The 26,512-nt window shown below is 42.1% G+C and overlaps 1 protein-coding gene across 8 annotated transcripts in view; it reads left to right on the top strand.

The window, feature by feature from the left end:
* cfap74 (cilia and flagella associated protein 74) overlaps positions 1 to 26,512 on the top strand; it is a 461,786-nt gene that overhangs the window by 366,128 nt on the left and 69,146 nt on the right. For all 8 annotated transcript variants that reach the window (XR_012096720.1, XR_012096719.1, XM_073032445.1 and 5 more), the window contains 3 exons: positions 8,463 to 8,739; positions 14,428 to 14,580; positions 21,466 to 21,590. Coding sequence is in view for 6 of the 8 variants with exons in the window: in XM_073032445.1 (XP_072888546.1) it covers positions 8,463 to 8,739; positions 14,428 to 14,580; positions 21,466 to 21,590 (555 nt within the window). In the remaining 2 variants the exon portion in view is untranslated. The remainder of the gene's footprint in view (positions 1 to 8,462; positions 8,740 to 14,427; positions 14,581 to 21,465; positions 21,591 to 26,512) is intronic.

Here is a 26,512-nt window from a genome sequence, read left to right as displayed (position 1 = left end):
TCTGAATATGCCTCATAATTCCGATCCTTTTCTTCCTTCCAAAAAACAGTCAAGTGTATTTATTAGAGTATTCATACTGTCATCTTTGTTCAAGTTTACCACCAAAATTCCCTTCACGGTCTCTCACTCTTTGTGAAGCGACAACGCAACAATGAAGGCTTGCTTCTTCTTCTCCAGTTCCATAACACAAGTCCATATTCCAATTTAATTTTTCCAGCTTTCATAAGACTTGCTCTTGTCAAATGTCGGTGAGACCGTATAATTGGAAACCATCCTCTGGTACCACTGCTAACGCCCAAACAACAAAGACACATTTTTCTTTTGTTTAAACAACTTAATTTTCAACATCTCCCATCAACATCTGAGGACCGCCACCTTTACATTTCACAATCCCTCATTTTCCTCTAGTGCGCATGTGCATACCAGGGAAAGTACACGTGCCTTCTAAATACTTACATCATCCAAATAAACAGAACTCAAAGTAAATATGCAAAGAGATAGGTCTAATCTGTAGGTTGAAATTCTAAATTGGAGATAGGCCTATTTTGATGGTATTGGAAATTATCTGGAAAGTGTGGATTGGGACAGGCTGTTTCCTGGCAAAGGAGTACTTGGAAAGTAGGAGGTCTTCAAAAATGAAATTTTGAAAGTACAAAACTTGTATGTGCCTGTCAAAATAAAAGGTAAAGATAACAACCACAGGGAATCTTGGTCTTCAAGAGATATTAAGGCCCTGGTTAAGAGGTAACAAGAGATGCACAGCAGGTTTAGTCAAGTAAGAACAAATGAGGTGCTTATGGTGTACAAGAAATGCAAGAGAACACTTCAAAACCATGAAGTTGCTCTACCAGACAAGGTGAAGGAGAACCCTAAGGGATTCTACTGATATGTTAAGAGGACAAGGATTGTAAGGTACAAATTCGTCCCTGGAAGACCAGAATAGTAATCCATGAGTGGAGCCAAAGCAGATGGGGAAGATCTTAAATGCATTCTTTGCATCTGTATTTAGTCGGGATGGCTACAGAATCTGTAGAAGTGAGGCAAAGCAGCATCAACTTCATGGACCCTATACAGTTTACAGGGGAGGAGGTGTTTGCTACACTGAGGCAAATCAGGGAGGATAAATCCCCAGGGCCTAACAAAGTGTTCTCCCGGACCCTATGGGAGGCAAGTGCAGAATTTGCCTCTGCTAGGTGCCCTAGCAGAGATACTTAACAACAGGAGAGGCACCAGAGGACTGGAGGATAGCCAATGTTCCTTAGCTTTAAAAAGCTCTAAACAGAAACCAGGAAATTATAAGCCAGTGAGTCCGACATCAGTTGTGGGAAAGCTACTGTAAGGTATTCTAAGGGACCAGATATTTAAGTATTTGGGTAGACATGGGCTGGTAAAGGATAGTCAGCATGTCTCTGTGCATGGAAGGTCATGTCTAACCAATCAAACAATTTTTTGAGGAAGGTAGCAGGAAAGTGGATGGAGACAAGGCAGTAGGTGTTGTCCACATGAAGTTTAGTAAGGTATTTGACAAGGTCCTACATGGGAGGCTGGTCAAGAAGGTTCAGTCACTCGGCATTGAGCATGAGGTAGTAAACTCAATTAGACTTTGGCTTTGTGGGAGAAGCCAGAGAGTGGTAGTAGAGGGTTGCCTCTTTGACTGGAGGCTTGTGACTGGTGGTGTGCCACAGGGATTGGTGTTGGGTGCTTTGTTGTTTGTCATCTATATCAATGATCTGGATGATAATGTGGTTAACTGGGTCAGCAAATTTGTGGATGACACCAAGATTGGAGGTGTAATGGACAGTAAGGAAGGTTATCATGGCTTCCAAAGGGATATGCATCAGCTGGAAAAATGGACTGAAAATGGCTAATGGAATTTAATGCAGGTAAGTGCAACGTTTTGCCAGGTAGGTCTTACATAGTGTACGGTAGGGCACTGATGAGTGTGGTAGAACAAAGTGATTTTGGGAATATAGGTCCATAATTTATTGAAAGTGGCATCACAGATAGATAGGATAAGCTTTTGGCACATTGGCCTTTATTAGTCAATAAATTGAGTACAGAAGATGGAATGTTATATTGAAATTGTATAAGACCTAATTTGGTGAGGCCTGATTTGGAGTATTATGTGCAGGTGTTCCCTCCTCCCATCTGGGAAAAGGCACCGAAGCATTCGGGCTCTCACGACCAGACTATGTAACAGTTTCTTCCCCCAAGCTATCAGACTCCTCAATACCCAAAGCCTGGACTGACACCAACTTACAGCCATCTACTGTGCCTATTGCCTTGTTTATTATTTATTGTAATGCCTTCACTGTTTTGTGCACTTTATGCAGTCCTGGGTAGGTCTGTAGTCTAGTGTAGTTTTTTTTCTGTGTTGTTTTTATGTAGTTCAGTGTAGTTTTTGTACTGTTTCATGTAGCACCATGGTCCTGAAGAATGTCTTGTTTTTACTGTGTACTGTACCAGCAGTTATGGTCGAAATGACAATAAAAAGTGACTTGACTTGAGTTTTGGTCACCTACCTACAGGAAAGATGTAAACAAGGTTGAAAGAGTACAGAGAAAATTTACAAGAATGTTACCAGGTCTGGAGGACCTGAGTTATAAGGAAAGATTGAATATGTTAGGACTGTTTTTAGCACACAGAAGATTGAGAGGAGATTTGGTAGAGGTGTACAAAATTATGAGGAGTATAGATAGAGTAAATGTAAGCAGGCTTTTTTCACTGAGGTTGGGTGGGACTACTACCAAAGGACATTGGTTAAGGGTGAAAGGTGAGAAGTTTAAGGAGAACATGAGGAGACACTTCATTATTCTGAGGGTCATGAGAGTGTGAAATCATCTGCCAGCACAAGTAGTCCATGCAAGCTTGATTTCAATGTTTAAGAAAAGTTTGGATCGGTACATGGACAGTAGAGATAGTAAGGCTATGGTCCCGATGCAGGTCGATGGGACTCCCATCATAGCAGACTCTCCTTGTAGCGCTGACTCCCATTGTAGTGCTGGCTGCCGTTGTAATTCTGACTCCCATTGTAGTGCTGACTCCCGTTGTAGTGCTAATTCCCATTGTAGATCTGACTCCCATTCTAGTACTGACTCCCATTGTATTATTGACTCTCATTGAGGCAGAATCCTGTTATAGTACTGACTCCCTTTGTAGCGCTGATTCCTGTTGTCATGCTGAATTCTGTTGTAATTCTGACTCATGTTGTAGTACAGACTCTCGTTGCAGTGCTGACTCTCATTTTAGCTGACTTACATTGTATCTGACTCCCATTGTAGCTTACTCCTGTTTTAGTGCTGACTCCCAGTGTAGCTGACTCCACTTGCAGCACTGACTCCTACTGGAAGTCTGAATTCCCTTGTAGAACTGACTCCTGTTGTACTGATTCACACTGTGGTGCCAACTCCCAATGTGGTACTAACTCCCATTGTAGGTCTTACTTCTGTTGTAGTGCGGACTTTCTTTGTAGTTCTGGCTCCCATTGTAGATGACTCTTGCTGTACCTGTCTCCAGTTGCAGTGCTGACACCCATTTTTCTGACTCCCAGTGTAGTGCTGACTACCATTGCGGCTGAATCCCATTGTAGCTGACTCACACTGTGCTGATTCCCATTGTAGCATTCCCATTGCAGTGCTGATTCATGTTGTAGTGTTGATATCTGTTGTAGCGCTGATATCTGTTGTAGCGGACACCCATTGTAGTGCTGACTCAAGTTGTAGTTCTGACTCCCATTGTAGTACTGACAACCATTGTAGTACAAACTCCCATTGTGTTGACTCCCATTCTAGTGCTGACTCCCGTTGCAGTGCTGCCTACCTTTGTTGTTTTGTTCTGACTCCCATTGTAGCTGAATGCTGTTGTAGCTGTCTCTTGTTGTAGCTGACTCCCATTGTAATGCTGATTCCCATTGCAGTACTGACTCCCATTCTAGTGCTGCATACCATTGTTGTGCCTACTCCTGTTGTAGTGCTGACTCCTTTTGTAACTGACACCCTTTGTAGTACTGACTCCCATTGCAGTACTGACTCCTGTTGCGTGTGCTGAATCCCATTGTAGCTGACTCACATTGTAGTACTGACTCTCGCAGTAGTGCTGATTCCCACTTTAATACTGACTCCTATTGTAGATGTCTCCCATTGTAGCTTACTCCCGTTGTAGTGCTAACTCCTGTTGTAAGACCATAAGACATAGGGTCAGAATTAAGCCACCAAGCCTGCTCTGCCATTCCATCATGACTGATCCTGGATTCCACTCAACCCCATACACCTGCCTCCTCACCATATTCTTTGATGCCCTAACTGATCAGGAAACAATCAACTTTTGCCTTAAGTATATCCATGGACATCGCCTCTACCATAATCTGTGGCAGAGCATTCCACAGATTCACACCTGTCTGGCTAAAAATATTCCTCCTCACCTCTGTGCTAGAAGGTCGCTCTTCAATTTTGAGGCTATGCCCTTTAGTTCTGGATATCCCCACCATAAAAGATATCCTCTCCACATCCACCTTATCTAGTCTTTTCAACATTCAGAGGGTTTCAATGAGATCCCCTGTATTCTTCTAAATTCCAGTGAGTATGGGCCCAAAGCTGCCAAACGCTTCTAATATGTAATCCCTTCATTCCCAGAATCATGCTCGTAAACTTCCTCTGGACTCTTTCCAATGACAACACATCCTTTCTGAGATATGGGGCCCAAAACTGCTGACATCACACCAAATGCAGCCTGATTAGTGTCTTATAAAGCTTCAGCATTATCTCCTTGCTTTTATATTCTTCTCCCCTTGAAATAAATAGCAACATTGCATTTGCCTTCTTTACCACAGACTCAATCTGTAAATTAACCTTCTGAGAGACTTGCATGAGGACTCCTAAGTCCTTTTGCACCTCTGATGTTTGAACCTTCTCCCCATTTAGATAATAGTCCTCACTATTTCTTTTACCAAAATGCATTATCATACATTTCCCAGCACTGTATTCCATCTGCTACTTCGAATTTGTCTAAGTCCAGCTGCAATCACATTGCTTCTTCAGCACAACATACCCGTCCACCTAACTTCATATCATCTGCAAACTTTGCAATAAAGCCATCAATTCCATTATCCAAATCATTGACAAACAATGTGAAAAGTTGTGGTCCCAATACTGACCCTGAGGAACACCACTGGTCACTGGCAGCCAACCAGAAAAGGCCCCCTTTATTCCCACTCACTGCCAACTGACATTCAGCAGGATTAATAATCAACCTGCGTTAGCTTAAGTGCTCAAAAAATGTACAAGGATGTACATGTACATGTTCGGATTTGGATGCACTGTTGATGAGTATATAATCCAGGTAAACAAAAAGAAAATCTATGTCTTAATACAGAGTCCATTAGCTGATGGAAAGTCTATGCTACATTTTTCATTCCAAACAGCACGTGCAGAAACTCAAAAAGGCAAAACAGGGTTATCACACACACAAAATGTTGGTGGAACGCAGCAGGCCAGGCAGCATCTATAGGAAGAAGCACTGTCAACGTTTCGGGCCGAGATGCTGCCTGGCCTGCTGTGTTCCACCAGCATTTTGTGTGTGTTGCTTGAATTTCCAGCATCTGCGGATTTCCTCGTGTTTGCTTGACAGGGTTATCACAGCTGTTTCGAGAATGTCCAAGCATACCGGCATCTGATGGTAGTCCCTAGCTAGATCAACTTTGGAAAACATTAACTTTCCATCTAAATGTGCCGAAAAGTCTTGGATGTGCGGGACTGGGTAACGACTGGGGGTGGTGGCTTCATTAAGGCATCAGTAATCCCCACATGGGTGACAACCACCATCGGACATAGAAACCTTATGTTTAGAGTGAAGTCTAATGGCTATTCGACCGGCATACAATGCCAAGTATTTTCATGTTGGCAAACTCAGCCTTTATGCTTATCAGTTTTTCTGGGTCCGGTCTACATGCATGGGCATGGATTGACCGGCCAGTTGTGGGAATGTAGTGCTTGACCCCATGTTTTGTGACTGTATGTAGGCTTGGTGAGGTCTGGGAATTCACCCAGCAGTCGAGTAAACTCACATGCAGTGAGCGTACGCTTGACAGAGTTGATGTGGGGATTTTACTGGGTGAGTAGGTTTTACGACCTAAAGTCCTCAACATCCATAAGCCGGCAATTCTTAAGATCAACTATCAGTCCTTGGGACACAGGAAATGTGCACCGAGAAGAGGTCTAGCCACTTTAGCCAGGATGAAGTCCCTTGTGTGACTTCACCTTCTGTAGCAGAGTGTCACCTATCGTGTTCTGTAAGTCTGGATCTTGCTGTCATTGGCAGCCTCCAGCAAGATTTTGTTTCTCTTTGCCTTCTCAACAATAGATGATGTTTGCAGCACACTCACTTGAGCACCCATGTCACACAGAAAGCGACGCCCTGAAAGGGTGTCTATAATGAATAGTAGACAATCCCAACCCTAATGCATAGCAGCTAGAACCCATGGCGTTCACAGACATCTGATGTCCCAATGAGCTAACACTGTCAAATCTGCAAAGCAGTCGTCACTTTCTAGTGTTCATACTAAAGCAAGTGTGGTAAAAACACAGGCCCACTGTTGTCTGTTTCACAGCTGCAGGCATCCTTATGTTCTGGGCCTTGCTTGACTAGGCTTACTGAATTACAGAAAGGAGAAGGAATAATGCATTGCTGCCTGGCTGAATATAGACCATCAGCTATTTTGGAAAGTTCTCTATAGTCCTTCATACATGCACTAGAGGGGGCTATGCAAACTTGATCAGGCATTTGCTGCATGAAGATTTCCCAGGAGAGACAGCAAATGGTCCATTAGCTCCGAAGGCCTAGCATTACTGAGACTGGGTAAGGAACTGGGAACTGGGCCTCAGCTTGTACAAACCAAGTGACGGCATTTTGCTCCTAAAACTCCAGCAGTTTCAAAGCGACTGCATTAGCCAACATATTCAATAATTCTGGAAACTTCCTAGAGTATTGGGTTCACCAAAGTAGGTTTTTGCATATAAAACGAAGTGAGGTATATTATGTTTAATGAAACCTGTAACACATTTTATTAAACTCCAAAACGTAAACACAAAAGCACACAAAAAATCCTAATGTAACAACGTCATCACGTCAGACCAGCCTCTTAAAGCAAAACCACAACTCAAAGGTGGTGGTTACTAGACACTAGAATACTACAGCACAGTACAGGCCCTTCATCCCTCGATGTTGTGCCGACACATATATTCCTTAAAAAAAGTACTAAACCCACACTACCCCGTAACCCTCTATTTTTCTTTCATCCATGTGCCTGTCCAAGAGGCTCTTAAGTACCCCTAATGTTTTAGCCTCCACCACCATCCCTGGCAAGTTATTCCAGGCACCCACAACCTTCTGTGTAAAAAAACTTACCCCTGATGTCTCCCCTAAACTTTCCTCCCTTAACTTTGTACATATGCCCTCTGCTGTTTGCTATTGGTGCCCTGGGAAACAGGTACCGGCTATCCACCCTATCTGTGCCTCTCATAATCTTGCAGACCTGTATCAAGTCCCCTCTCATCCTCTACGCTCCAAAAAGAAAAGTCTCAGCTCTGCTAACTTTGCCTCATAAGACTTGTTTTCCAATCCAGGCAACATCTTGGTAAATCTGCTCTGCACCCTCTCCATAGCTTCCATACCCATAATGAGGTGACCAGAACTGAACACAATACTCTAAGTGCAGTCTCACCAGAGGTTGTGAATGATGTACATTTCTCCCAATTACATTATTGATATCTGGAGAGGAATAACATGACACAGATTGGGGAATCACTACATCAAGCACCTTCGCTTCATTCACCTGTATATGTGGAATTTCCCAGTGACCACCCATTTTAATTCTACACCCCATTCCCATTCTGATATGTCAGTCCATGGCTTCCTCTACTGCCAAAATGAGGCTACCCTCAGGCTGGAGGAGCCTCACCTTATATTCCACCTGTGTAGCCTCCAACCTGATGGCATGAACATTGATTACTGTAAACTCTGGTAATTGCTCCCTCCTCCCACTTCTCTTGTTTTCCATTCTCATTCTGGCTCCCCTCTTACCTCTTCTTCTCCTCAGCTGCCTCTCACCTGCCTCTGGATCTAAATCTCCTTCCCTTTATCCCATGGTCCACTCTCCTTTCCTATCAAATTCCTTTTTTTTCAGCTCTTTACCTCTTCCACTATCACCTCCCATTTCATCCCTCTCCCCAACACCCACTTTCCCCCTCACCTGGTTTGACCTATCATCTGCCAGCTTGTATTCCTCCCCCTCCCTCAACCTTCTTATTCAGGCTTCGCTCCCTTCCTTTCCAGCCCTGATAAAGGGTCTCGGCCTGAAACATTGACTGACCTGCTGACCTCCAGCATTTTGTGTGTTTTGCTCTGGATTTATAGCATCAGCAGAATTTTTTGTGTTTATTATTGATATGTTCTGTTTCATTATTTAGAGAGTTCAGGATTTCCTGTACAGCTGTCGGGGTCCTCCCCCCACTGCATTTGTCGCATTCAGTGGTTCACTTCGCTGCTACAGCCCTATATGATATGTCTACAGTGACTCTGTATGTGGTGAACTCACGCACCAGCCAGAATAAATTCACACACCCTGAAACCCGGATCAGAAGTGGAGAAGTTGCTCCCGTGGGACCCACAACGTTTGAATTTATCATTCCGGAATTCTCCCATCTAACCATCGTGCCTGCTGTTGGGACAGTGTTGCCAGGACAGGTTAGAGATTCTCTGCAGCATTGTAACATGACAGAACGGAAAGTGATGGGATCACGTAGCTACAGGGAGAATTCACAAACTCCTTACAGACAGTGGCAAGAATTGAACCCCACTCAGTGATTGCTGGCACTGTAAAGCATTGCACTAATCGCTTCACTACTGTGCCACAAAGAGTAGAATAACTAAAGTTAAGTGCGAAAATGCAAATTAGGACCAGGCGTAACTCAGCTCCTCAAACCTGCTCTATCGTTTATTAGGATAATGGGTGATCTAACTATCACCTCAATCCCATCCTAGCATCACCTTATGGACTTACAATCAAACTATGTATATAAGTTATCTTACAGATTTATATTTATTGTGTTTTTTATTATTGTGTTCTTTATGTTATTGTGTTTTTTGTGCTGCATCAGATCTGTGTAACAATTATTTAATTCCCCTTTACATTTGTGTACTGGAAATAACATTAAACAATCTTGAATCTTGACACTTAAATCTAGCCACTGTAACCTTTCATTTTGGATTTGCAATTAGCTTGCCCACAGAAAGAAGCAGTAGATGGAGCATATTGCACTTGGAGGTTGGAGACCAGTGGTGTTCTGTAGGGATCTTTCTTGGACTCCTGTTGTTTGTGATTTTTTTTTAAACTGACTTGGATGAGTAAGTGGACTGATGGGTTAGTAAGTTTGCAGATGATGACACAAAGGTTGGTGGAGTTGTGGATAGTATAGAAGGTTGCCGTGGGTTACAATTGGACATTGACAGGACACAGAGTGGGACTGTGAAGTGGCAGATGGAGTTCTGCCCGGAGAAGATTCACTTTGGGAGGCTGAACTTGAAGGTAGAGTGCAGGATTAATGGCAGGATTCTTAAAAGTGTGGAGGAACAGAGGGATCTTGGGATTGCAAAGATTTACAACCCTCTGAGAAAATAAAATTCATCTTACTCAGTCTTAAAGGCACAACACTTTAATTTTAAATAGTGATCCTATAGTTCTAGGATCTATAGTCCTCTTCTTCCACAAGAGGAAATACCCTTTCCACATTAACCTGTGATGATCCTTAAAGATCTTTTGTTTCAGACAAGTCCTGTCTCACTCTACTAAACTCCAGTGAGTACTAGCTTAGCTTGCCCAACCTTTTCCCATTAGACCACCTGCCTTTCAGTGTCATAGTCAATTAGACTTCTTCTGAATTGCTTCCAGTGTGTTAACATCCATCCTTGAAGAAGGCAGCCAACTCTGTAAACCAGATGTGGGCTCAATAGTACCCTACATAACTGAAACGTAACCTCCCTACTTCTGAGGACCCACAGGAGATGGCAGAAGCTGGAATGTAGAGCAACAAACAATCCACTGGAGGAACTCAGCTGGTTGAGCAACATCTGTGGGAGGAAAGTAATTATCTCATGTTTTGGTCAAAACCCTGCATCAATCAACAACTGCTTTACTGTCACAGCTGCTACTCAACCTGCTGAGTTCTTACAGTAGGTGGCATTAGTTAATGTTATGTGTATTAGTTAATGGTATTAGTGTAATGTTATTACAGTGCCAGCGACCCAGGTTCAATTCCCGTCACTATCAGTAAGGAGTTTGTACATTCTCCCCATGACCATAAGACCATAGATATAGGAGAAGAATTAGGCAACATACACAAAATGCTGGAGGCAGGCCAGGCAGCATTTATGAAAAAGTGTACAGCTGATGTTTCAGGCTGATACCTTTCAACAGGACAGAGCCTGTTGAGTTTCTCCAGCATTTTGTGTGTATGTGTTGCTTGGATTTCCAGCATCTGCAGATTACCTCTTGTTTGTGATAGGAGCAGAATAAGGCCAATTGGCTAATGAGACTGCTGTGCCAACAAACTGGCAGCTCCTTGTTGTGAGTCTTTATCCTGCATTTTTTTGATGGAAGGCAGGTGTGCGTATTTAGTGGAACCTGGGAATGATTGGAAACTAAACGAGGGGATTGAGGGCCCAATTCCATAGTGCCAGAAGGGGCCCAAACTTACTCACAGTACTCTGATGGAGGTGTCACCAGTGCTTTTTAAAGTTTCAGCATTATATCTTTGCTTTTATATTCTTGTCCTCTTGAAATGAATGCTAACATTGCATTTGCCTTTCTCACAACCTGCAAATTAATCTTTAGAGACTCCTTCACAAGGACTCGCAACATACACAAAATGCTGGAGGAACTCAGCAGACCAGGCAGCATCTATAGAAAAGAGTACAATGGATGTTTTGGGCTCACAAGTCCCTTCGCACCTCAGTTTTTTTGTATTTTCGCTGCATTTAGAAAATAGTCAACCTTTTCATTTTTTCTACCAAAGTGCCTGGCCATACACTTCCCAACACTGTATTTCATCTGCCATTTCTTTGCCTGTTGTCCTAATCTGTCTAAGTCCTTCTGTAGCTCTGTACTTTGTAAAAACTACCTGTGCCTCCAACTATCTTCATATCGTCTGCAAACTTTGCAACAAAGCCACCAATTCCATCATTCAAATCATTGACATATAATGTAAAAAGAGTTGATCCCAACACAGAACCCTCTGAAACACCACCAGTCAACGGCAGCCAGTCAGAAAAGGATCCCTGTATTCCCATTCTATGCCTCCTGCCAATCAGCCATGGCTTTATCCATGCTAGTATCTTTCTTGTAATACCCAGGGCTTGTAACATGTTAAGCAATCTCGTGAGTTGCACCTTGTCAAAGGCCTTCTGAAAATCCAAGTACACAACATCAATTGATTCTCCTTTGTCTATCCTGCTTGTTACTTCTTCAAAGAATTCCAACAAGTTTGTTAGGCAAGATTTTCCCTTGAGGAAACCATGCTGACTACAGCCTATTTTATCATATGCCTCCAAGTACCCCGAGTCCTTAATAAACGACTCCAACATCTTCCCAACCACTGAGTTCAGGCTAACTAGCCTATAGTTTCCTTTCTTTTGACTCTCTCCCTTCTTGGAGAGTGGAGTGACATTTGCAATTTTCCAGTCTTCCAGAGCCATTCCAGAATCTATTGATTCTTGAAAGATCATTACTAATGCCTCCACAATCTGTTCAGCCAACTCTTTCAGAACTCTGGGGTGTCCACACAACTTATCTACCTTAAGATCTTTCAGTTTTCCATAACCTTCTCTTTAGTTATGGTAACTTTACATACTTCATGCCCCCCTGAAGTTTTTTTTACATAGTTCAGTCTAGTTTTTGTACTGTGTCATGTAACACCATGGTACTGAAAAACGTCTCATTTTTACTATGTACTGTACCAGCAGTTATGGTCGAAATGACAATAAAAGTGACTTGACTTGACATCCGAAACTTCCACCATACTGCTAGTGTCCACTATTTTATTGTTCTCCACCGCCCACCCCCCCCCCCCACCATTACTACCTCTCCAGCATCATTTTCCAGCAGCCTGATATCCACTCTCACCTCTCTTTTATACTTTATGTATCTGAAGAAACTTTTGATACACTCTTTAATATTATTGGCTAGGTTATTTTTATATTCCACCTTTACCTTCTTAATGACTTTTAGTTGCCTTCTGTTGGTTTTTAAAAGCATCCCAATCCTCTAACTTCCCACTAATCTTTGCTCTATTATATACCCTCTCTTGGGTACCTACATGGACCGCGACTTCTGGCTGGTCACCTTTCCTTTTAAGAGGACTCGATCTGAGATTTCCCAGACCTGGCACCCAGGAGGCAAGATACCATCCAGGAATCTCATTCTCACCCACAAAATCTCCTGTCCATTCCCCTAACTAACAAATCCCCTATCACCACAGCGTGCCTCTTCTTCCCCCTTCCCATCTGAGTCACAGAGGCAGACTCAGTGCCAGATTCCCAACCACTATGATTTTCCTCTGTTAGATCATCCCCTCCCCCAATAGATTCAAAACGATATACCTGTTGTTGAGGGGGATGGCCATGAGGGTACGCTGCACTGGCTCCTTAACCACTTTCCCTTTCCTGATTGTCATCCAGTTCCCTGTGTCCTGCAAATTGGGTGTAACTACCTCGCCATATGTCCTATCTATTACCCCTTCAGCCTCCTGAAGGGTTTCCTTGAAGTGATCTGATTTCCTCCCAATTTCAACAACATGGGTGTAATCAGGCAGTGAGGCCTGTTGGGCCGGAAGGGCCTATTACCGTGCTCGATCTCTAAATAATTTTTTTTAAAGATTAAGCAGATTATTGTTCCTTACTTTTGTATTCAATTGCCATAACCATAAATGGCAGATTTCCAAATTACTCACAGTATCTACATTTTAGCCCTTTATTGAATGGTGCACTAGGAAACCCAGGTAGCTCTATGTCTCCAAGCCCTGCAGTCTTTTACCATTTAAATAAAATGCTTCTTTATATTTCCTGCTAACATTGACAGTTTCCTCATAGTAATACCTATATTAGATCTTTGCCAATTCCATTAACCTATCCATGTCCTTTGGCACCCTCCTTTTACCCTATTCCTAATTTACTTTCCCACCTACCTTTATGTCATCAGCAAATTTAGCAACCATACTTTTGGTGTTATATTCAAGACATTGACAAATAAAGGCAAAGACTGTTATCTAAACAGGGAGCAAATTCAGAAATCAGAAATGCATAGGGGCTTGGGAGTCCTTGTGTAGGATTCCTTAAAGTTGATTTGCAGTTTGAGTCAGCAGTAAGGAAAGCAAATACAATGTTAGCATTCATTTTGGGAGGACTAAAGGATTCTAAATTCAAGATTCAAGACTGTTTATTGTTACTCTTCAGCACACAACTGTAAAAGAGAGTGAAATAATTGTTACTCTGAATCCATTGCAGCATTATAAACACAATAATCATAATGAAAACAATCACAGACACAATAAATATAAATAAGATTAGCTTATTTATAAAATGGGGCAAATGTACTGTTTGTGTTCATTTCAAGAAGACTTGAATATAAAAGTAAGGATGTAATACTGACACTTTATAAGACATTGGTCAGACTGCACTTGGAGTATTTGGGCCCCTTATCTAAGGAAAGATGTATTGTAATTGGGGAGGGCTGGGAGGTAATTCACGAGAATGATCCCAAGAATAAAAGAGTTAACGTATGAGGAGTGTTTGATGGCTCTGGGCCTCTACTCGCTGGAGTTTAGAAGAATGAGGGAGATCTCAAATATTGAAAGACCTAGACAAAGTGAATTTGGAGAGGATGTTTCCTATAGTGGGAGAGTCTAGGACCAGAGGACACAAACTCAGAATAGAGGGACATCCATTTGGAACAGAGATGAGGAAGAATTTCTTTGGTCAGAGAGTCGTGACTGCTTGGAATTCATTGCCACTGCTTTGCAAGCTAAGTCATTGGAATATATTTAAAGCAGGTATTGATAGGTTGTTGATTAGTAAGGCCATCAATTGTTACAGGGAGAAGGCAGAAAAATGGGGTTGAGAGGAATAATAAGTTAGCCACGATAGAATGGCGGAGCTGACTCGATGGGCCAAATACCCTAATTTTGCTCCTATGTCTTATGGTCTTAAGATTGTATGAATTGATATAATCTCTATGAAGTTGAGGCCGTGGCACTGATCCAGGGGCCAGGTGTTGGACTATCTGAACATCCAAATAAATTTCATGTGCATTTACCAACACATCGCCCTTCAAGAAGCCACCTTAAAATGTTATCTTAAAATATTATCACTTCTGAACTGCAGAAATGTAAGGTGGTCCTAACGTTTAAGCCGACACTATCAGACCTGCAGATCCAAGAGGAAGCTGTGCGAATGTTGTGTTGGGCAGAAGAAACCAAGAGGATCTTGGAGAAACAGGAGACAGAGAGCATTGCAAAATCAGAACAGGACACATCAGTAAGAGCACTCAGGCAAATTGTTTCATTGCTTCGTTTCACTAACTTTTTAAATGTTGACATTAGTAACAGCTGTTAGTGATCATCACAAAATTGCTCTGCATATTATTGTCATTCAAAATCAATGTAAATTATTATCATAAAGTACTATATATCACTTATTTACTAACCTGAGATTCACTTTCTTGCAGGCATTCACAGGAAAATAAAGGAATACAATAGAATTTATGAAAAACTATACATAATGACTGACACAACCAACATACAAAAGCTGACAATTTGTGCAAATAAATAAATGCATAAATAAATAAATAGACAGATACTGAGAACATGAGTTGTAGAATCCTTGAAAGTGAGCCTGTACTTTGCAGAATCGGCTCAGTGTGGAAATGAGTGAAATTATTCACACTAGTTTAGGAGCCTGATGGTTGAAGAGTAATAAAACTGGAAAAGTTAAAAATGAGCTAAGAATTAAAGGGGAGACGATGGATACTAATACAGTTTTACAGTTGAAAGTATCCAGACTGGTTTCATCATGGTCAGGTATAACAATATGAACATGCAGGAACTTAATAACCTGCAGAGAGTAGTGGGCTCAGCCCAATACATTATAGGTACACCACTCCCCACTCTCAATTGTATCTACAGGAGCTGCTGTCTTGAGAAAGCAGCCTCCACTGTCAAAGATGCCCACCACCCGGGCCATGCCATCTTCTCACAGCTACTAATGGGCAAGAGGTACAGAAGCCTGAAGCCCTATACCACCAGGTTCAGGGACAGTTACTTCCCTCCAACCATTCGGTTCTTCAATCAACTGGCACAACCCTAATCACTGTCTCAGTATAGCAACAGTGTGACCATGGACTTTGATTTTTCTTTGCTCAAATTATGTTCTTTTTTATAAAAATTGTGCATAATTTATGTTTAGTTTATGTTTTTCTTGTGAATTGTGTATCTGATTCTATTTGTTTGTGATACTGTTTTTCATTGCAACTGTGTGCACATGTTCCTGTGCAGGTCACAATAAATCCACTCTGAATTTGACTTCGGATGAGTGAGAGAAAATAGCCTGCAGGGTTGCTGAGGAATAAGAAAGAACAATTAATGTGAGCCCTCTCTCAAAGACCTTACTATGAACCACATCAACCCTATTGCCCTCATCAATATATTCAGTCACCTTTCAATTTACACCAGTCTGTCCATTTAATACAGAGATGCAGAGAAATTTCTTTAGTTGAGGGTGGTGAATTTGTGGAATTTGTTACCACAAGCAGCTGTGAAGGCCAGGTCATTGGGTGTATTTAAGGCGGAGTTTAATAGGTTCTTGATTGGCCACGGCGTCAAAGGTTATGGGGAGAAGGCCAGGGAGTGGGGCTAAGGAGAGGTAAAAATGTTCAGACATGATTAAATAGCAGAGCAGACTCAATGGGCCAAATTCTGCTGTGTCTTATGGTCTTTCTAAAGGCTCAATTAAATTAGCAAAATGAGATATCCTACCAAGAAACCTGTGTTGACTAATCCTAATGAATCCCTTCTTTTTCAAGTATATATTGATCCTCTCCCTCAAAATTTTATCCAATTTCCCTACCCTGGCATTAGACTCAAGCCTGTAATTACCTGGCTTATTCATAGAGATACAACATGGGAACAGGCCATTCAGCCCATCATAACATGCTGACCATCAACCTCCCTTCTACACCAATCCTACATTAATCTGACTTTTGTTCTCCCCACACTCTCATGAATTCATTCCCCCTACATGATTCTTAAAAGTTCAAAGTAAATTTATTATCAAGGTAGGTATATGTCAGCATATACTACCCTGAGATTCATTTTTTTCTTGTAGGCATTCATAGTAGATACAAAGAAACACAATAGAATCAATGAAAAATTACACACTAACAATCATGGACGACAATCAATGTGCAATCTCACCTACGTAGCGTGCCACAATGGTGTAGTGGTGAGCACAATGCTATTGCAGCTGGAGGCATCAGAGTTCAAAGTTCAATTATGATGTCCTCTGTAAGAAGTTTATGTATTCCTTCCCATAAGTGCAAGGATTTCTTCCGAGTGCTCCAGTTTCCTCCCACAGTCCAAGAATATACCTTTGTAAATTGTCCTGTGATTAGGCTAGGGTTAAATTGGTGGGGTGCTGAGTGGTGCAGTTCATTGGGCTGGAAGGGCCAGATCCATGCTTTATCTCTAGATAAATAAACACATGAGACACAATTTTACAGTGGCCTAATAACCTGCACATCTCTGGGATGTGGGAGGTAACCATATCTCTGGGATGAAGTATACACAGTTCAAGGAGAATGTGCAAATTTCATGCAGGCAGCGCAAGAGGCCATGACTGAAGCCAGGTCTCTGGAGCGGTGGGGCAACAGCACTACCTGCTGTACGACAATGTTGCTGCTGTCCTCTTTGGAACATGGATACCACTTTGTTTTTGTCTTTGACAAGGGTAAAGCAGTGGAGGTGTTACTAGGAAAATTGACGAGGGTAAAGAAGTAGATATTGTCTATGTGGACTTCAGTAAAGCCTTTGACAAGGTTCCACACAGAAGGTTAGGAGGAAGGTTCAGTCGTTAGGTATTAATATTGAAGTAGTGAAATGGATTCAACAGTGGCTGAATGGGAGATGCCAGAGAGTAGTGGTGGATAACTGTTTGTCAGGTTGGAGGCCGGTGACTAGTGGTGTGCCTCAGGGATCTGTTTTGGGTCCAATGTTGTTTGTCATATACATTAATGATCTTGGTGATGGGGTGGTAAATTGGATTAGTAAGTATGCAAATGATACTAAGATGGGTGGCGTTGTGGATAATGAAGTAGGTTTTCAAAGCTTCGAGAGAGATTTAGGCCAGTTAGAAGAGTGGGCTGAAAGATGGCAGATGGAGTTTAATGCTGATAAGTGTGAGGTGCTACATTTTGGTAGGACTAATCAAAATAGGACATACATGGTAAATGGTAGGGCATTGAGGAATGCAGTAGAACAGAGTGATCTAGGAATAATGGTGCATAGTTCCCTGAAGGTGGAATCTCATGTGGATAGGGTGGTGAAGAAAGCTTTTGGTATACTGGCCTTTATAAATCAGGGCATTGAGTATAGGAGTTGGGATGTAATGTTAAAATTGTACAAGGCATTGGTGAGGCCAGATTTGGAGTATTGTGTACAGTTCTGGTCACTGAGTTATAGGAAAGATGTCAACAAAATAGAGAGAGTACAGAGGAGGTTTGCTAGAATATTACCTGGGTTTCAGCACCTAAGTTACAGAGAAAGGTTGAACAAGTTAGATCTTTATTCTTTGGAGCATAGAAGGTTGAAGGGGGACTTGATAGAGGTATTTAAAATTATGAGGGGGATAGATAGAGTTGACGTGGATAGGTTTTTTCCATTGAGAGTAGGGGAGATTCAAACAAGAGAACATGAGTTGAGAGTTAAAGGGCAAAAGTTTAGGGGTAACACGAGGGGGAACTTCTTTACTCAGAGAGTGGTAGCTGTGTGGAACGAGCTTCCAGTAGAAGTGGTAGAGGCAAATTCGATTTTGTTATTTTTAAATAAAATGGACAGGTATATGGACAGGAAAGGAATGGAGGGTTATGGGCTGAGTGCAGCTCGGTGGGACTAGGTGAGAGTAAGTGTTCGGCACGGACTAGAAGGGCCAAGATGGCCTATTTCCGTGCTGTAATTGTTATATGGTTATATGGTTTTCCAGTCATTTAGTCCCAGTTGGAGACTGGTGCTAGAACTCTTTCCATTGCTTATGTTGGATCTGACAGTTAAATTGTTATTAATTGTAGGATATTTACTATGTTTCCCAGTGGTCACCATATGTATATGCAGTTGTTTCCTATGTCCCCTTGTGATTACATTTGGATGAATCTGGAAAGCTCTGGAAGCTTCTCTGGTACAACATTATTTGAATATGGGCTTTGATTGGCTGACCCTTATTTGCAAATTTGAAAAGAATTTTTCGTATCAATGTAGTGTAAAAGAGCTGACCACATAGCAGTGCAATTTTTTTGCTTCTATCTCTCTTCACCTAGTAGACCTCTATCACTAAGATGGGAAAGTCTGCAGATGCTGGAAAGCAACACATACAAAATGCTGGAGGAACTCAGCAGGTCATGTAGCATCTATGGAAACATGTAATCAGTCAATGTTTCTGGCCAAGACCCTTCATCAAGACCTCTATCACTGTCCATTTCAACTGTCTTTGTTCTATAATGCTTAACAAAATGATTGTGAAGCAACAAGTTCCGTGCCTCTTTCCTAACTTCTGAAAGAAACTTGGAACTCTCTCTTTCTCTCTTTGGTGGGGTAGAGTTTGTTGCCAATTCTCAAATCAGAGAACTCAGGGAGATAAAAAGCAACACGGCAGACTTTAACACCCTAAATTAGCGAGTTATTAGTCTTTGTTGGTCTCCCCTCTTGCTGTGAAAGGGTGATACTGCTCTGTCCCTTTATTAGGGAGAGAGGGAACCTGTGGTATGTCAAATTGTTGGGTCAACATTTACTTTTTGTTGTAATACAGATCATGGTCTTTCTTGGGGACTTTGCTATTGCTTGCTTAGTGTGGAGGATTTTGATGCTTTGTGGGTTCTAATGTTTTTACTCACTAATTCTTTGGGGCACTCTTCTGTTTTCATGAACATCTGTGAAGAGTAAGAATTTCAGGTTCTCTGATATTAAATGTAACTATTGAACTATTGATTAAAATGTCAAAGTCAAACAGGGTCTTTCAATGCACTTATTGGGGGAGAGAGAAAACAGAAGGATCTGAAGATATTAAGGGACATGATGAGATGACGGAATAATGCAGTTCAGTTAAGACCATAAGACAGAGGAACAGAATTATTTGGTCCATCTAGACTGCTCCGCCATTCCATCATGGCTGATTTATTATACCTTTTAACCCCATTCTCCAGGCTTTGCTCTGCCACCTTTCATGCCCTTACTAGTCAAGAGTAGTAAGTAAAATTATTTGTCATTTGGCACTAGGATGTGACCTATCAACCTCCGCTCTGATTGGGCTCAGTGACTTGGCCTCCACAGCCAGCTGTGGCAGTGAATTCCATAGATTCACCAAGTTCATTAAGTTCACCAAATTAAGTTGGATAAAGACTTGGAAAGTGCAGTGTAATGTGGAAAAACACAAAATTGTCCATTTTTACAGGAGATGTTTTAGGTATACAGGTAGGGCAGGTGAATTGAATTGACTTTATTTCTTACATCCTTCACATTCATGAGGAGTAAAAATCTTTATGTTACATCTCCATCTAAATGTGCAATGTGCAATCATAGTAATTTATAATAATTTATAATAAATAGGACAGTCAATGTAATATGGAGAACCCTCAAGTCAGCATGAGTTCTACAATCTGATGGCCTAGTGGAAGAACTGTCCCGGAGCCTTTTGGTGCTGGAGTACCATTTCCCAGATGGTAGCAGCTGGAATAGATTGTGGTTGGGATGGCTTGGGTCCCCAATGATCCTACAGGCTCTTTTTACACACCTGTCCTGTAAATGTCCTGAATCATGGGAAGTTCACAACTACAGATGTGCTGGGCTGTCCGTACCACTCTCTGCAGAGTCCTGCAATTAAGGGAGGTTCTGTTTCCATACAAGGCAGTGATGCAGCCAGTCAGGGTGCTCTCAGTTGTGTTCCTGTAGAAAGTTCTTAGGATTCGGGGGCCCATACCAAACTTCCTCAACCGTCTGAGGTGAAAGAGACGCTGTTGTGCCTTTTTCACCACACAGCTGGTGTGTACAGACCTTGTGAGGTCTATAGTGATGTGGATGCCGAGGAACTGAAGCTGTTTACCCTCTCAACTCCAGATCCATTGATGTCAAAAGGGCACGTACAAACAAGCTGGATGAACTCAGCAGGTCAGGCAGCATCCGTTGAAACGAGTAGTCAACGTTTCAGGCCGAGACCCTTCGTCAGGACACAAGGGATGTCAAAAGGGATTAGCCCGTCTCCATCCTTCCTGTAATCCACAACCAGACTAGAGTGAAAAAAAAAGCACTGGAGGAACTCAGCAGGTGAAGCTGCATTTGTGGAGGGGAATAAACAGTTGAAGTTCAACAATAGTGCTCCAGCAATAGATTAACAAGATTAGAAATGTTAGAGGGGATCAAGACATCAGTGTGAGGGGCAGGGAGAGCAGAAGAATGTCTGGGTAAGGTGGGGAACTTAGAGAGAGAAATGGAAGTACTTCACTCACATATGAGAGGCAGCTTGCAATTGATCAAACCAATGTCGTTCATGGTCGGCCAATCCCTGTGGAGTATCACCACTGCTTATGTGCTTTTGAAAGAGGAGAAGATGCAGAAAAGAAAAATAAAGTTGTCAGAAAAAGGATTGAAAATATAAACAATTGTCTGAGTATTTGTTCCTTAACGCAAGGAACCTCCATCCAGGCTGTGCTCTCTTCTAGCTGCTGCCATCAGGAAGAAGGTACAGGACCCTCAGGACCCACACCACCAGGTTCAGGGTCCTGAGGCTCCTATACTTCTCAACCATCAGGGTCTTGAACCAGAGCGGATAACGTAACTCAATCTCACTCACCTCAATACTGAACTGTTCCTACAACCTATGGATTCACGATCAAAAACTCCAACTCATGTTCTCAATATTTATTGCTTATTAATTTATTATTATTTGTTTCTTTGCATTTACTGTGAATGCCCACAAGAAAAAATGCATCTGAGTTGTATATGGTGACATATATATACTTCAATACCAAAATTTCTTTGAATTTTGAAGTTGCAGGTTCTGTAATTCTAATCAGTTTGATCACCAGTTATTTGCGCAGTGAAAGATGTGTGAGTCAGGGGAAATTACTGGTGTAAACCTGTGTCCTTGGTTTTTTTTCCACAGAACAAAAAGAACCCACAATCAAAACAAAAGGATTTAAGGGAACACAGTCCAAGTTCTCCTAGACCACCAATCAAGGAGACCAACACTCCATTCAAGCCCCCTGATCCAACAGACATCACTGTAGAGTAAGTAAAATTATTTGTCATTTGGCACTAGGATGTGAAGTGACAGGTCATTATGAAGATTACCACCTGGCATTGTGATTTACCTGCAAAAGCACAGGTTGGGAATTTAGGTGTGCGTTGGTCATACCATTCTACTTACTAATGGAGATTAATGGGTGGGTGACCCTAGACTGCCAGTTTGCAACTCCAGTTCTTGTTGGAACCTGGCATGGAGCCTTGGCTGTAGAAGCGCAAGTTGGGAATTCAGGTATGCATTTGTCATGACATTCTGCTTACCAACAGAAACTAATGGGCAGTTGACTCTAAACTGTCTGTTTGCATCATTCTTGGAACCTGAAGTTATTCATCTCACCCAAAAACTCCTCATTTGGAAAATAAAAGATTTCTGAATCATTGGGATCTCTTCTGGGGAAGGTATGACCTGTACAAAAGGGACAGGTTATAACTGAACCCGAGGAGAATCAATATTTTTGCGGACAGGTTTGCTAAATTGGCAGGAGGATGGGAACCAGAGTGATAAGGCTGAAGAATGGGCAGTTGATGTACAACTAGAAGCAGTGCGGTAAGGCTGTCAGGAAGGACAGGCAGATGATAGGGCAAGATCTGCATAGGGCAGATGATAGTGGGATGAGTTGCAGTGTACATGGGGACAAAAGCAAAAAGGATAATAAATACAGGACAGAAGGTGTTATATTTGAATGCACACTCTATATGGAATAAGGTAGATAAACTTGTAGCACAGTTACAGATTGACACGCTGTGGGTATCACTGAATTGTGGCTAAAAGAAGATTATAGCTGAGAGCTTAACGTCCAAGGATACACTTTGAATTGTGTGTGTAGGCCTCCGTTAGTCTCGATAGACCATGGATTTACGCCTTGGAAAGTTTCCAGGGCGCAAGCCTGGGCAAGGTTTTTTTTATGGAAGACCGGCAGTTGCCCAAGCTGCAAGTCTCCCCTCTCCACGCCACCGATGTTGTCCAAGGGAAGGGCATTAGACTTTGAATTGAATGGACAGGCAAGTAGACAGAAGGAGTGGTATGGCTCTATTGGTACAAAATGAAGTCAAATCATTAGAAAGAGGTGACATAGGGGATTGGAAGATGTAGAATCATTATGGGTAGAGTTAAGAAACTGAAAGGGTAAAAAGATTCTGTTGGGAATTATATACAAGCCTCTAAACAATAACCAGGATGTGAGCTACAAATTACAATGGGAGAGAGAAAACACTTGTGGTTTTGGGGTACTTGGAGGCACATGGTAAAACAGGTTGTAGTCAGTATTGGTTCCTTAAGGGAAGATCTTGACTGACAAATCTGTTGGAATTATTTGAGAAAATAAACAAGCATGATAGACAAAGGAGAATTGGTGGATGTTGTGTACTTGGATTTTCAGAAGGCCTTTGACAATGTACCATACATAAAGCTGCTTAACAAGTTAAGAGTCCATGGTATTAAAAGGAAAGATGCTAGCATGGATAGAGCATTGGCTGATTGGCAGGAGAAAAAGAAAAGGAATAAAGGGAGCCTTTTCTGACTGGCTGCCAGTCACTAGTGGTGTTCTGCAGGGGTTGGTGTTGAGACTACCTTTTGGGTTGCATGTCAATGATTTGGGTAACAGAATTGATAGCTTTGTGGTGATGATGATATGAAGATAGGTTGAGGCTTAGGTAGTGTTAAGGAAACAGGGAGGCTGCAGAAAGCTTGGAAAGATTAGGAGAATGGGCAAGGAAGTGGCAAATGGAATACAGTGTCGGAAAGTGTATGATCATGCACTATGACAGAATAAAAGTGTAGACTGTTTTCTAAACAGGAGAAAGTTCAAAAATCCAAAGTGCTAAAGGACTTGGGAGTCCTTGTGCAGCATTCCTAAAAGATTAATTTGCAGGTTGATTTGGTGGTGAGAAAGACAAATGTAATGTTGGCGTTCATTTTGAGGGAACTAGAATATAAAAGCAAGGATGTAATGCTGAGGCTTATAGGGCACTGGTGAGGCCTCACTTGGGGTATTGTGTGCAGTTTTGGGCCCATTATTTCAGAAAGGATATGTTGACATTAGAGAGAATTCAGAGGAGGTTTACAAAAATGATTCTGGAAATGAAAGGCTTATCATATGAGGAGTGATTTTTGGCTCTAGGCATTTACTCACCGGAATTTAGAAGAACAAGGGGGGATCTCATTGAAACCTGTCAAATATTAGAAAGCCTTGATAGAGTGAACGCGGAGGGGATGTTTCCTATGATAGAGGAGTCTGGGACCAGAGAACACAGCCTCAGAATAGACAGACAATCATTTAAAAAGGAGTTGATTTGGAAATTCTTAAGCCAGAAGGTGGTGAATCTGTGGAATTCATTGCCACAGACAGCTGTGCAGGCCAGGTCATCAGGTGTATTTAAGGGGTAGGGTGATAGGTTCTTGATTAGACAGAGCATGAAAGGTTACAGGAGAAGACAGGAGAATGAGATTGAGAGGGAAAATGGATCAGCCATGATGAAATGGCAGAGCAGACTTGATGGGCCAAATGGCCTACTACTGCCCCCTATCTCTTATTGTCTAAAACTTACATTTTCTTCTTCTTTGCCTATATTAGCTGCATGGGACATGAAAACGGCAGATGCTTTTAGGCTCAAACTCCAAGTAGTAGTCTTGGCCACATTCAGCTCAAAGATTAAAGATCGGAGTTCCTGAGAGCTGAGAGAAAGTAAGGGAGGAACACTGACCTGTGGATGGCTAGTGGGATACACTGTGAATCTGCTGCATTTTGGTCAGCATTGCAGCTGGGTTGTCCTGGCCACAGCTTAGAGTCAGCCCCAGTTTTCAGCACAGTCAATGTCCACAAGTCATAGGAGCAGAATTAGGTCTAATGCCCCATCAAGTCTGCTCTGGCATTCTATCAAAGCTGATTTATTATCCCTCTCAATCCCATTCTCCTGCCTTCTCACAATAACCTTTAAAGTCCTAACTAATCAGTAACTAATCACTTCCTCTTAAAATATACCTAATGACTGGGCCTTCACAGCAATGGCAATGAGTTCCACAGATTCACAACCCTCTGGCAGTAGAAATTTCTCCTCATCTCTGCACTAAGTGGATGTCCCTCTATTCTGGGCTGTGCCCTCAGGTCCTAGACACCCCCACTATAGGAAACATTTTTTCCATATCAACTCTGTCTAGGTCTTTCAATATTTGATAGGTTTCAATGTGATAGAAATATAGTGTTACGTATTCAGGCAACAATAAATATATGTGAGTTAAGCAAGGGTTTTTATAACAAATAACACGTTTATTAAACACTGAAAACAAACCCCCAAAAGTAAACAAACACTAACGTAACCGGAAAACAGCTGCTGTGCGGCAGCTTCACAGTTCTTAAAGCGATGCAACTCAAACAGTTCTTAAAGCGATGTTGAAAAAAAAACAGTTCTTTAAAGCGGTATGCCGAAAGATCAAAATGCTCACAGTCCATTTAAAAGGAGAGACTTTTTAAGGCGATTTTAATTCTCTTCCACGTCGTTGTCCTTCGATCTCCGGCGTCGAACTCTTCCCACGAAGAAATTTTATGAAACGTAACGGCTTAAAGGCACTGACCTTTTCTTCCACACTGTCCTCAATCTCCTGCTATCCCGCAGAGATTAACACGAGAACAGTCAACGAAATCCTTCCGAATGAGGATCACACAAGGTCGAACCCAATCCACCGTCGAAATTCGATTTCCTCAATCTTTAACTCCCGAACTTTTATCTTCACTCTCCACAGTAAAGAAACTGCTGGCAATGACCTTTTAAACTTTAGGCATTAGATAAAACTTCATTTTTCAACTAAACTGCATCATCACATTAAATCACGCAGTGGCATGAAGTCAACATGGCAAATCCAGCCACGAACTGCCCCACCTGACAGGGTGGGGTCTTCCTTTTATACCCTGTAAAAAAAAAACCTGTCACATGACCTCTACTGGCGGGAAAATGACGTCACTCCACCATCACAAGACCATTACCTCAAGTCCAGTATAACTTCAACCCCAGTCACATGACAAGGGTACCACTGTTACGTGTCACAAGTACGTAACAATAGAAAACTTACAGCACAATACAGGCCCTTCAGCCACAATGTTATGCCGAACATGTACCTACTTTAGAAGTTACCTAGGGTTACCCATAGCCCTCTACTTTTCTAAGCTCCACGTACCTATCCAGGAGCCTCTTAAAAGACCCTATTGTATCCGCCTCCACCACAGTCGCCGGCAGCCCATTCCATGCACTCACCACTCTCTGCGTAAAAAAACTTACCCCTGACATCCCCTCTGTACCTACTTCCAAGCACCTTAAAACTGTGCCCTCTTATGTTGGCATGCTGGCCTTTATAACAAGAGGAATTGAGTATAGGAGTAAAGAGGTCCTTCTGCAGCTGTACAGGGCCCTGGTGAGACTCCACCTGGAGTATTGTGTGCAGTTCTGGTCTCCAAATTTGAGAAAGGACATTCTTGCAATTGAGGGAGTGTAGCATAGGTTCACGAGGTTAATTCCCGCAATGGCGGGACTGTCATATGTTGAAAGATTGGAGCGATTGGGCTTGTATACACTGGAATTTAGAAGGATGAGAGGGGATCTGATTAAAACATATAAGATTATTAAGGGATTGGACACGCTGGAGGCAGGAAGCATGTTCCTGCTGATGGGTGAGTCCATAAACTAGACGCCACAGTTTAAGAATAAGGGGTAGGCCATTTAGAACAGAGATGCGGAAAAACTTTTTCACCCAGAGAGTGGTGGATATGTGGAATGCTCTGCTCCAGAAGGCAGTGGAGGCCAAGTCTCTGGATGCTTTCAAGAGAGAGTTAGATAGAGCTCTTATAGATAGCGAGATCAAGGGATATGGGGAGAGGGCAGGAACAGGGTACTGATTGTGTATGATCAGCCATGTT

This window comes from Hemitrygon akajei, chromosome 29, assembly GCF_048418815.1.
Source record: "Hemitrygon akajei chromosome 29, sHemAka1.3, whole genome shotgun sequence".
Classification (NCBI taxonomy): Eukaryota; Metazoa; Chordata; class Chondrichthyes; order Myliobatiformes; family Dasyatidae; genus Hemitrygon; species Hemitrygon akajei.
The sequence above is the reverse complement of the archived record's forward strand: the minus strand, read 5'-3'. Positions and strand labels throughout refer to the sequence as shown.